General features: G+C 46.4%; 1 protein-coding gene across 35 annotated transcripts in view; it reads left to right on the top strand.

The window, feature by feature from the left end:
• Positions 1 to 12586, top strand: part of macf1a (microtubule actin crosslinking factor 1a) — a 188640-nt gene that overhangs the window by 87424 nt on the left and 88630 nt on the right. For 34 of the 35 annotated variants that reach the window (XR_008567184.1, XR_008567182.1, XR_008567181.1 and 31 more), the window contains 19 exons: positions 1036 to 1197; positions 1515 to 1619; positions 1690 to 1785; positions 1872 to 1997; positions 3122 to 3274; positions 4059 to 4213; positions 4838 to 4964; positions 5044 to 5227; positions 6183 to 6349; positions 6420 to 6598; positions 6685 to 6823; positions 7026 to 7219; positions 7429 to 7588; positions 7660 to 7743; positions 7807 to 7914; positions 7994 to 8092; positions 8156 to 8278; positions 8353 to 8444; positions 10441 to 10576. Coding sequence is in view for 26 of the 35 variants with exons in the window: in XM_054763861.1 (XP_054619836.1) it covers positions 1036 to 1197; positions 1515 to 1619; positions 1690 to 1785; positions 1872 to 1997; positions 3122 to 3274; positions 4059 to 4213; positions 4838 to 4964; positions 5044 to 5227; positions 6183 to 6349; positions 6420 to 6598; positions 6685 to 6823; positions 7026 to 7219; positions 7429 to 7588; positions 7660 to 7743; positions 7807 to 7914; positions 7994 to 8092; positions 8156 to 8278; positions 8353 to 8444; positions 10441 to 10576 (2589 nt within the window). In the remaining 9 variants the exon portion in view is untranslated. The other variant, XM_054763868.1, reaches the window with a different exon arrangement.

Raw genomic sequence — 12586 nt, 5'->3', positions numbered from 1 at the left:
CTCAAGCATTCATCCACTCACCTGATTCATCCACTCACCTCAAGCGTTCATCCACTCATCTCATTCATCCGTTTATCTACTCACCTCATTCATCCATTCATCCACTCACCGCAAGCGTTCATCCACTCATCTCATTTATCCATTTATCCACTCACCTCATTCATCCATTCATCCACTCACCTCAAGCATTCATCTACTCATCTCATTCATTTGTTTATCCACTTACCTCATTCATCCATTCATTCACTCACCTCAAGCATTCATCCACTCACCTCATTCATCCGTTTATCCACTCACCTCAAGCGTTCATCCACTCATCTCATTCATCCGTTTATCCACTCACCTAAAATGTTCATCCACTCACCTCATTCATCCATTCATCCACTCACCTAAAATGTTCATCCACTCACTTCATTCATCTATTCATCCACTCACCTAAAATGTTCATCCACTCACCTCATTCATTCGTTTATCCACTTACCTCATTCATCCATTCATTCACTCACCTCAAGCATTCATCCACTCACCTCATTCATCCGTTTATCCACTCACCTCAAGCGTTCATCCACTCATCTCATTCATCCGTTTATCCACTCACCTAAAATGTTCATCCACTCACCTCGTTCATCCATTCATCCACTCACCTAAAATGTTCATCCACTCACCTCATTCATCCATTCATCCACTCACCTCGTTCATCCATTCATCCACTCACCTAAAATGTTCATCCACTCATCTCATTCATCCACTCACCTAAAATGTTCATCCACTCACCTCATTCATCCACTCAACTCATTCATCCATTCATCCACTCACCTAAAATGTTCATCCACTCACCTCAATCATCCATTCATCCACTCACCTCATTCATCCACTCATCTGCTCACGTCAACCATTCATTCACTCATCTCAACCAGTCATCTGCTCACCTCAAACATTCACCCGCTCACCTCAACCATTCATCCGCTCACCAGTAGTGTAAGCACAGAGAAGATTTTCCACGTTTATTGTTGTGCTTTGCTGCCGTTGCCGTAGGAACACTCGTCATGGCGCCTGCGGAGCCTGGAGAGCCTCCACGTCTTCGTGTCGCACTGCACCGAGGAGCTGATCTGGCTCAACGAGCGCGAGGAGGAAGAGATCGCCTACGACTGGAGTCACAACAACGCCAACATGGCCGCCAAGCGGGACTTGTACAGCGTGAGTGGGGGAGGGATGCAGTCCAATGTAGGTCAACATATGCTAAGCTAGCTGAATAAAAACACTACACAAACGATGTATGAGGAAATGACACGCATTGCCGTGGCATATTGCAGGACGCTTCCGCTTTGTGAAACAAGAAAGTATCCCTCTCGTATCTCATCAAAGCTCTTCCACCTGCCTTGCAGCTTCTAGATGAATATTGACCTGCTGTGTGCAAGCACTGGGTGCAGCTCATCCTCATGAACTGCAGTGAATGCATACAGCTCTTACATCAGGTGGCGTGCCCGTGATTCAGTTCTCTCTCGTGTCCTCAGGAGCTGAGATCAGAGTTGGATGAAAAGCATCACATGATGCGATCTCTGCAGGAAACGGCCCACCGCCTGTGTCAGGAGAACCATCCCGCCAAGCAGACGCTGGAGGTAACTTGAAAAAAGTGGAGTTTTATCCTGAAAGTGTAGTTTACACGTGTGGACATTCTGATGCTTGCAGGCGTACAGCGCCGCCCTGCAGACCCAGTGGCAGTGGGTGGACCAGCTGTGTGTGTGTGTGGAGCAACATCTCAGGGACAACACCCTTTACTTCCAGGTGACACACACACACACACACACACACACACCACGGCTGTTTCATTATGGTTTGATGTGTTTCTAACCCTTCATCGTGTCTGTCAGTTCATGAGCGACGCCCGGGACTGCGAGTCGTACCTGCGTCAGCTCCAGGAGACCATCAAGAGGCAGTACACCTGCGACAGGGGCAGCAGGCTGAGCAGACTGGAGGACCTGCTGCAGGACTCTATGGTACATATGCACCATGATCTTCAGCACTTTGCTATCACTACTGCTACTACTACTACTACCACTACTACTACTACTTCTACCAACAGTAGTAATGCTAATAGTAACCATCCCTACCCTTTACAGTCCAGGCTAGAATTGCACCTACTTTTGTGTTAAAAACTGTTTATCTACATCGACCAACTGTGACCAAGTGTCCTCAAATTGCACACATTTGGAATGCCAGATCCTAAATTTATAAAAAAATCTGTAAAATACTCCATTTTTGTAGTATCATTGTCAAATTTGAAATGGGATTAGGTTGGCACTCCAGCTGTGGCCCATAGTGCTTCCAGTCCATACTACCAAAGTAGTTATTTAAAAAAATACATACTATGTATATATAGGCAAATATAAAACAATCCTTTCTGTGTATTCTCGTGGTGTCACAAGATCTTGCAAGATTAAAATGTGACAAGATTTCTTGTCTGGTGGGCACTAGGCATCTGGACCATAATGAATGAATGAATCACACAATCAATGAAAATGGAGTGGATAATCAATATATTGCCATGTGCGTGCGTGGCTGGCAGGACCAGGGTTCACCCTGTGCATTGCTTTCACCACCTTGGCACCATTGTTCACCATTGCCACCTTTGTTCCATAGAACAACCACATGAATGGAGTGAGCCCTTATGTCAGTCATGCACACTCTTTGTCTCGCTTGGTGGAGGCGGGGCCGCGAGCATACAGCTAAAATGTGCACCTGAAAGCTTTAAATGGCAGCTCTGTAATCAAATATGTGAATAATCAGTCATCATTTGTAACCTCATTGCTGGTATATTGGCCCCTGCTGGATGTATTTGGTACTACATGCACATCAAATCCAGTACATGGGGGCATTTTAAGGGTAATGATGGCTCTGCAGTGTATTCCTCATCCAGCCTTTGTGGTCTAACCTGGCTTTCTGTTTCATATCTGTATATTATTGCTTCAAATAATAATCTACCAATAATTGCTAACTGGCTAATGTCACACTTACACACGTGAGATGGCAGCATGGGCAGCACTGATGGGCACAATGTTTCCTTCTCTTTAAAAGTTCTTAGTTGTGCTAATAATGTAGCTTTCCAAACATTGTCCTACAGGATGAGAAGGAGCAGCTCATCGAGTACCGCGGCACGGTGGCGAGTCTGGTGGGCCGGGCCAAGACGGTGGTGCAGCTTCGGCCCCGCAGTGCTGAGAGCCCCCTGAGGGTGGCCACGCCTATCAGGGCCGTGTGTGACTACAAACAAATAGAGGTACGCCACTGCCTTCTTGACACACAAACTATTGTTTCACCCCCGCCCCTCCAGATTGCCTCATCTGTTGTCTAAGCCCCTCCCACAGTCACTCTGCTAGCTTGGAGATGGAAAAGGCACATTTATCTGAGCAATAGGGCCACTTTAGGATGTACAGTAGAAGCCCTCCCAACAATATTACTGTTTTTACATCTACAATACAAAAATAATATTTTTGAAAAGTGATGAGTCACGTCTGAGTTGCATAAAGGAGCACAAGTCAATATGTCTTCTTCTTTTCTCTCCATCCTTTCACTTCCTGTCTTTCACTGCTCCCTTCCCCCCCTCCCTCACCACTCGTCCTCCCTGTGGTCTGTGGGCCGGGCTGCCAAGACAAACTTTCAGGTAGAGCAGCCTCTGTCTTCTTGCACTGCTCCCACTTCCTGCGCTTCTCCTAAAGGGTTGATTTGATGGAACTAACAAACAGGACTGCGATGTATCTGTGGCAGGGCGCTACTAAATGAATGTATGGGAAACACTGCGTTGTCTTTATGCTCGGCTGCAAACCACATGAGAGGTTTTGTAGGAGTGAAGCAGCTTGTTTGCGTGCGCCATCTTTGATGCTTAAACTCACTTCATCCATCAGCGTTTGGGTTTTGTGTTGCATCTCTTCATTTGCATGCTAGTTGTTCTTTTTTTGGCTTACTTCAACACTATTTCATTCATTTGAATCATCCGGATGATCAATAACCTTCATTTTGTCCCACCACCCCACATCATCGCTACTGCTCTTCTCCCTTCTCAGATCACCATAAGCATGGGGGACGAGTGCGTGCTGGAGGACAACTCCCAGCGAACCAAGTGGAAGGTGATCAGTCCCACGGGCAACGAGGCCATGGTGCCCTCGGTGTGCTTCACCGTGCCCCCTCCCAACCAGGAGGCCGTGGACACTGCCTGCAGGTGGGACACATGCGATGCTCTTTGGCTGGGAACACAAAGGAAGTGGCGAAGGCAATAAATAAGGACACCGTGCCCTTCAATTCGACACACTCAAACATTGATAATAAAATTAGAGATGCACAAAATCTTTTTTTTTCAAACTGATAATGATAACTTTTTAAATGTAGATGTTAGTGTAGTTTGTGCACACTTGGAGGTGAGAAGGACCAGAACAAATGAGGATTTGTTGATCCGTCTGTCTAATGAAATATGATAACATGACTACTAGCACATCACTACTACCAGGAGAACCACAGTATAGAGGGGGAGGAGCCACCTGCTGTGGCCCAGCAAGGTGCATTTCCTCTTAAAGTTTGTTTACAAGTGAGCTCAGGGGAAGTTACGACGTTAACGTCACGGGCAAGGGGGGGAAAGGAGCGCTTGATTTGCTCATCCGCACAGTACGGGTAATCCCGCCTCATTGGAGCGTGTTAAAGAGATCTGTTTTTAATGTTATCAGGATTATCGGTATGGCGTCACAATTCCCACACAGCCAATCATAATAATAATAATAATCATAATAATAAGGTGAGAATAATAAGAATGATTTGAGGTTTAAAAGAGTGATGGGTTGTGTGTGTGCAGGGCAGAGCAGCTGTACCAGAAGGTCATGTCCTTGTGGCATCAGCTCCACGTCAACATGAAGAGCGTGGTCTCCTGGCACTACCTCCTCAAAGACGTCCGCACAGTCTCCGAGTGGAACCTGGACACAGTGAGACTCCTCGTGTGGGGGAACCTCCACGTTGTCTCTTCTCCTGCTCATCGCCTCCTCTCCTCCCAAACCCCGCCAGGTCCGCTGCCAGTCCCCGTCGGAGCGCCAGCAGGTCCTGGATTGCCTGGAGTCCCAGCTGGCCGACTTCCTGTCCGACAGCAGAGAGAGCTCACTGTTCATGCCTGCCGAGATGCGGGAGCTGGAGGTGAACGTCCGGCAGGCGCAGCAGCACTGTCAGGACCTGCTGCACAACATGGAGACAGGCGAGTGTATTCTTAATCACAACTGGACTAGAGCTGTCCTACCTAGTCTTTGAGCATGAACTGATGAAACGTGCTCGGATGAGAGGCCAAACGTCTTTTTAGAAAACCTGAACAATCCAGTTGCACTCAAAGACTCGATAGGACAGCTCTAGTCCTATCGAGTCTTTGAGCAAAGCTGTCCAAAGCTGTGGAACACTCTCCCACTTTTATTTTCTGGCTTTTAACTCGGCGTGAGTCGTGTGGTCCTCTGTGTCTTTTATTATTTTTTAGTTTTAATTGTTTTATTTTAGTTTTTAAATTTAATTTACTAATTTTTAAGAATCTTCTTGGAATTTTTTGCTTTTATTGTTTCTACTTCCTGTTTAAACATTTTACTGTTGTACGTTTCTTTGTTTTTATTTATTGGATTTTTTAGTTTTTACTGTTGTGATTTTTACTTATTGTTTACATTTCCATTTACATTCCATTATATACTTATTATTTGTGGTTTTGCTAGTCTGTGCAGCACTTTGGAAACAGTGTTTATAAAATGTGTAGGAAAGTGGATTGGATTGGATTGGATTGAGCAAGAACTGATTAAACCTGCTTGGATCAGAGGTGAAACATCTTCTAAGACAACCTGAACAGTCCCGTTGTGCTCAACGACTCGATAGGACTAGAGCTGTCCTATCGAGTCTTTGAGCAAGAACTGATTAAACCTACTCGGATGAGAGGTGAAACATCTTCCAGGACAACCTGAACAGTCCAGTTGCACTCAAAGACTAGATAGGACTTGTCCTTTCAAAAAGGACTAAAGCTGTCCTATGTAGTATTTGAGTATGAAGTGATGAAGCCTGCTGGCATGAGAGGTGAAACGTCTTCTAAGACAAGCTGAACAGTCCAGTTGGATGGACTGTTTGCCCTGAGAACAGAAAGATGAAGCATGTAAGGACTTTTGTGTCCTCTGTCTCTCCAGAAGAGAAAGACGAGTCAGTCTCTCGATCGCATCTCTCGGAGCTCCAGAACGTCACTTTGCGTCTAAACGAGGCCGAGCAGAGATTAATGAACAGCATTCAGACTCCGCCCCCGAGTCGTCTTTCAGGGGACAGCGGTGACAACGCTGTGGGAATTGCAGAACACGAGGTGAGTTTCCTTGGTAAGAAGAATAGCATGGTTGGCGAGAGTGGAAAGGTCAACCACGCTTAACTTCTAGGTGCTGCAGTCAGAGCTGGACGGCCTTCGCTCCAGTTTGGGCGCCGTGTCTCGCCGCTGCGTGGCTTTCTTTGAGGAGAAGCCGACGTCCTCCAGCGCCCCCGTCCTGCGTTTGGAGCTCAACCAGGCCGTGGAGAAGATGGACAAGCTGCACATCCTCTCCTCCGTCTTCCTAGAAAAGTCAGTGAGGTGGCGCTGTGAACGCTATGCAGCTACATGGAAGCCATGTTTCTCCTCACTAACCGCTTTGACTTTCACCTCACAAGATTGAAAATGGTGGACGTCCTCATTCGCTGCCTGGAGGACGCAGAGAATCAGGTCAGGAAGTACGAGAGCAGATTGAGCGAGGAGGACATTGTCCCTGCCGACACCACAGCCATTCAAAGCCTCAGAGATCAAATAGGGGTAAGGCCCGCGCGCTGGTTGAGTGGTTAACATGTTAGGTGTGAATGCTTGTTGTATCTACTGCACAAGGTCAGCAATGAGGACCATCAGTGGATCAACTAGACCAGGGGTGCCCTCTTTTTCAGCCTGTATTGGGCACCCCTGGATGTGATGGGCGGTTTTCCTGTTAAGGCCTTACTCTGACTCTCCATCGTCCCCCTAGAAGTGGCAGTCTGAGCTCACTGAGCACGAGGGCATCTTCCAGTCTCTGGAGTCGGACGTGCTCAGAGCCAAAGAGGCGGGGTCTCAGCTCAGCAGGCTCCACCCAGACCGTAGCCCAGAGCTGGACCGCTACCAGGAGAGAGCCAATCAGGTGGCTGAGAGGTGGAATGGAGTCAAGAGGCAGATAGAAACAAGGTAAGCCACTTAACTGCTGAAATAAATGTTTCTTATTTATTGAGCTCTGATTGTATACGATGGATGCCCCCACATTCCTGAGTCACAAAAGACCCCACATTTTAAGAAGGGAATCTACAAGTCTGCCTTTGCAAAGATGATAATCCTAACAATCCAACTCCATGAATGTTAAGTGAATATCTTTCTCATCATGTCTCTCGTTGGACCAGGCGATCAGAGCTGGACTCTCTGGGCTCAGTCCTGCAGCAGTACAGAGACGCTCACTCCGCTCTCATCAGGTGGATCGAGGAGACCACGGAGCGCCAAGAGAACGCCCAGCCGGGTCAGACGGACAGCAAAGTGCTCTCGGAGCAACTGGCCCAGCAGACGGTGAGTCGCTCCTGCCTACAAAACGTCTCAGCTGACATAACTCACCGTGCCGTGTTCCAAATGGACTCCAGGCTTTAGTGGCTGAGATTGAAGAGAACCAGACCAAACTAGACGAGTGCCAGACCCACTCCAAACAGTACTGCACCTTGTTCAAGGTACGCCTGTGCCATTAAACGTCGCATTACGCTCACCAGATTCTAAGCGTCCCATCTTTGCAGGACTACGAGCTCCAGCTGATGACCTTCAGAGCCTTCGTGGAGTCCACAAACAAGTCGCAGGTGAAGAGGAGGAGGATGAACTCTTCCTCTGATGCCATCACTCAGGAGGTGAGTGTCCTGATTGGACTGTCATACAGTTTGAACAAAATAAGCCCCTCCCCCTGTGACTGTCCTGTAACTGCTGCAGTTCATGGACCTGCGCACACGCTACACGGCTTTGGTCACCTTGACCACACAACACGTGAAATACATCAGCGATGCCCTCAGAAGACTGGAAGAAGAGGAGGTGAGAGGTGATTGGTTTGCTGCCAGCCTGGATCAGACTTGTCATTCCTTCCTGTCCATGCAGAAAGAGGTGGAGGAGGAGAAGCAGGCCAGAGTGGGTCAGGTGGCAGACCTGTTGGGATGGGTCCAAGGTCTCCAGGGACGGACCGGCGGCCCCAACGCTGAGTCCTCACTGGCAGCACAACAGGTAAGGCTTTATTCATATTTTGTCATGTTTACACAACAGCTCCCATCATGTTTCGTGTGTGTTCTCCTCTGAAGGCCATCAGCGAGCAGCTGGCTGCCAAGAAAGACGACGTAGCCGAAGCCATCAGGAGCACGCAGGTCTTCCTGCTGTCCAAACGGGCCAGCAAGTAAGACCTCTTCTTTGTCGCCTCACTTCCACACCTGGCAACATCTATGCCTTTTCCACCTGTGCAGAAGATCTTTTGTTTTATTGCTCCTTGTAGAAATCACATTCAACAAAAAAAGAGCAAAAATGGGAAAAATAAAGCAAAAAGGCACAATGTAAGGAGAAAAAGGTCCGTCATTTCCAGACTATTGAGCGCAATGTAAGCCGCACCTGCTAAATTTAAAGAGAAAAAAGGATATTTAGTAGCCACACAGATTTTTTTATTTGGGTTGCTCCGATCGATCGGCCACCGATCAATATCGGCCAGTGTCTGTAAAACAATTGGCGTATGCCGATAAACTTTCAAAGCTGATGGCAAAATCCGATGGGTGTGCGGTGGCGAATCCTACATGTCTGCTGGGTCGACACGTCTTGTATTGAGCTTGACACAGACTACTCCAATCCATGCCAGCTTGTTTGATCACTCACTTATCAAACCTACTGTCGTTGGTCCTTCCTTTACACGCTTTGACTAGCTCTGGCTAGCTAGCGATACCCGCCTGGCTTCTGGTCTTTGGACCTTTTATCACAGTGACATTTTGTTTTTGTACCAAGCAGTGCAGTTAGTTGGGAGGGAAGTGGATATCACGTTCATGGGCTACATAGTCACTTTTTCAATGGAGCTGTCTTGTTGTCATGATGCTAATGATGTCTTGTCCTATTTGTTTAATCTGATGGTGATACTATCACGGGGGTCTCCAAGCTCGCCAGATGATGAGTAGCTCACCGAAGGCTCAAAGAATATTTGCTGCAACTCTATAGTGACTTCATACTGTATGATGGCAAATGAGCACAAGTGGAGATGTGCTTGGTACATAGTAGTAGTAGTAGTAGTGTACAATTACAACAATAGTTGACAGCTCCAATAGTGATGAAAGTTGGACACACACATGCACCACACATTTTTATTTCATAACATATTTATTTCTAGTATTTTATTCTCTTCATTTTGTCATCCATCCATCCATATTCTATGCCGCTTCTCCTCATTAGGGTGGCGGGGGTATGCTGGAGCCTATCCCAGCTGACTTGAGGCGACAGGTGGGGTACACCCTGGACTGGTGGCCAGCCAATGGCAATTATCATGAACTAAAAAATACATTATTGAACAGTTTATTTCCCATGGATTGGTGTTATTACAAAACATGCATCAAGTTCAATTTAGGTTTGCGTCAAATAGAACAAAAATGGAAAGGAAAAGACAATCCGCACCTAAAGCATATTTTTGAAATAATTACGTAATTGCTTAACGGCGGCTGTGGCCAACACCACTCATGATAAATACAGTGAAAAATCTACAGTTAATAATTTGATCTGTATCAGTATCAGCCGATATCACTCATGGATGACTGGAATCAGCAGCATCAAACCCTGATCACACTGTAGCATCCCTACTTTTAATGAAATAAATGTTTTTTTCCAACCCGTGTGTGTAATAAGGATGGTTAAACAGGAGCTGAGCAGAAAAGTCATTGCTGCCTTCATCTTCCTCCTGCACACTAAAGTCATCTTCTTCAGTGTTGTAATTGAACAGCCCAATAATTCCTTCATCGCACGCTTTACTTGGTCAGTTTCTCTTTCGTTGTCGCTCTGTGTCACTTTGCTCTGGAGGCAAATTAGCCCTTGAGCTTGTGCTGTCCTCTCCATCACGCTGTAGTCCAGTCTTCCAAAGCCGTTGGTGCCGCTGGCAGACATGAGCAAAGCCTTGAACTTCAACGCTGCAACATACCGTATGCTTTACTTGCTGCCTTTTCCATGAGGAGTGTGTGTGTGCAGGAAGCACACAAGGTCTGTTCTGAAGCAGGCGAGATAAGAACGTGAGCGTAAGTTAGCATCACTGATAAGCCGCAGGGTGTAAAGCGTGAGAAAAAAGTAGCGTCTCGTACAGCGTTGGCGGGTCTGCACTTCACCATCCACCCTGTAGCGCCAGCCCTCTAACTCTCGTCCCTGTCGCACAGGCTGTCCCCGGAGGAGCGTGCCCACGTGGAGGCCCAGCTGAACCAGCTGAGGTCCACCTACAAGCAGATGTGTGACTCATCCACGCAGCAGCTAAAGCAGCTGGAGCGACAACTTGCCAAGGAGGAGGAGAGAAAGGTGAGTCTGGGTTTGAAGGGTTCCAGTACACAAGGAGAGAGGGAAAGAAAATGTTGCTATGACTATGAATATTACTTCCTCCAAGCTTATAATGCATGTGTGCATGTAGTTTATGTTCAAAATGTCCTTCAATCACTTGGTTTAACAAAAAGTACACATCCCTGGCATGGAACACTGCACTCATGTCACTAACTCACCATCACCACCAATCACATTGACGGGGCTGCCCAGGTAATGAACACCACATGCATTCCAGCAGCATCCATCACACTGTTACCTTTAAAATGACCCAGTCCCAGACATCTACTGTCCCTGTGCATAAAACATAGAAAAGATATACAGTATATTCCCCAGAGTATGTATGGATATCAGGGGTGCACACGCCTTTTCAGCATGCAAGTTCCAAGGGATGTACCTCTTCCTATAAAACATAGAACTACTACAGCATACTAAACACTCATCATCAGTATTTCAACGTTTACAGGTCATCAAAGTAGTTGATATCATTCACAATTCAATTCAACATGGCAATAAAGGTAATGACACATAATACCTGAGTAGTATGGAAGTGAAATAGCTACGTAGCGCATCACGTCCAGTTAGCATTTGCAATCAAACATGGCACATGTACAAGACGTGCCATGTCTTCACCCAGGCGAAGGCAAGGCAACATACTACAAAGATTTCAACAATGGACACATTTTCCAGTCCATCATGAAATAATAGTCTAACAAACGCAAGTGTAGAAAACACACATTTCTGTAACGAAATTGGGTATCTTGTAAATGATGCTGCTACCTTTTGAAAAGAAATGAAGGGTTCTGATGCACGTACTGTATGTATGCTATGAGCTATGTTATGACAGACTACATGGATGAACTTTACCAGACACATCAGGCGTATGTGCAGGAAGTATCGCATCAGATACCAGCCTGAACTTGACAGTGCTGTCAAAAAGGAAATGACATCAGTGCTTGTCATACACTTGTGCTTGAATGCAAGTGTTATGCAAGTGATATTTTTAAACATTAACATAAACGTTTAAGTGTCAACTCCTCACAAACAACCTGATCTACTTTTTTTTTTGTGGAAAAACTTTGGACTCCCCCTCATTAGAGTGCGCAGGTGTACCGTGCAGTGCTCCCCCCATTGTCTAATTTCCATAACGATGCATCTGCATGTCATTTTCATGGACATTGTGGGACACAGAAAAAACAAAAATGTTTAGAAATACAAATCAACTTCCTTCTCTTGTTTCTTCTTGTATTTTTGTTAATGTCACAAGCAAGACAGAGCCACCTGTGAGTGCTTTTAGGGGGCTTGCGTGGTTCGTGCTTTCATTTTAGTCTCCAAAAGTGTCCAATAAGACCAGGGAAAAAAACAGAATCTAAAGGGAATGAATACTCGCTAAATATAGCGACAATGTGGCTACGTTGCTGCTTCCGACTGAGGTGCGTAGCTCCTGCTCCATCTTCTTATTCTCTGGCAGAGCAGGTGCGTATGAGGTCTGCCCCCTACTGTACGGACATGAGACCACAAGCTACACACATAGACAGTCCCACTATAATGTGTTTATTAGCCACATTGAACAGGTAGCACAAAAAACTATCTGTCCAAATGTACATGTGGCAGGCCACCACATATAAATGGAAACACAATGAGTACCTGGAGTGGTCTGATTGATTCATTGTTATGTAAGCTGACTTTTCAAATGTGTTGCTTTGCTGTTGCGTACGTGCACCACAGGCTAGCTATGCCACCTCACCATGAGCATGTTGTGTCCAGATCACGGGTGTGTGTGTGTGTGTGTGTGCGTGCGTGTGTGGGACTTGTGTTGTGTTCTCTCATGCAATTCTTTAACCGTGTGCCACTTTGGAACCAGCTTGAAAATGACTAACAGCCACCCGAGGAGGCGTCGTGGATGTCCTGATCATCGTCAGGTTCTGTCATGAGGAGACTTTTTAAGGAAAAGTGCCCTTTTTTTGGAATTCTTTCCGTCATCCACAATCC

This window comes from Dunckerocampus dactyliophorus, chromosome 20, assembly GCF_027744805.1.
Source record: "Dunckerocampus dactyliophorus isolate RoL2022-P2 chromosome 20, RoL_Ddac_1.1, whole genome shotgun sequence".
NCBI classification, from domain to species: Eukaryota; Metazoa; Chordata; class Actinopteri; order Syngnathiformes; family Syngnathidae; genus Dunckerocampus; species Dunckerocampus dactyliophorus.
Note: the sequence above shows the minus strand (reverse complement) of the source record. Positions and strands in the feature narration are given on the sequence as shown.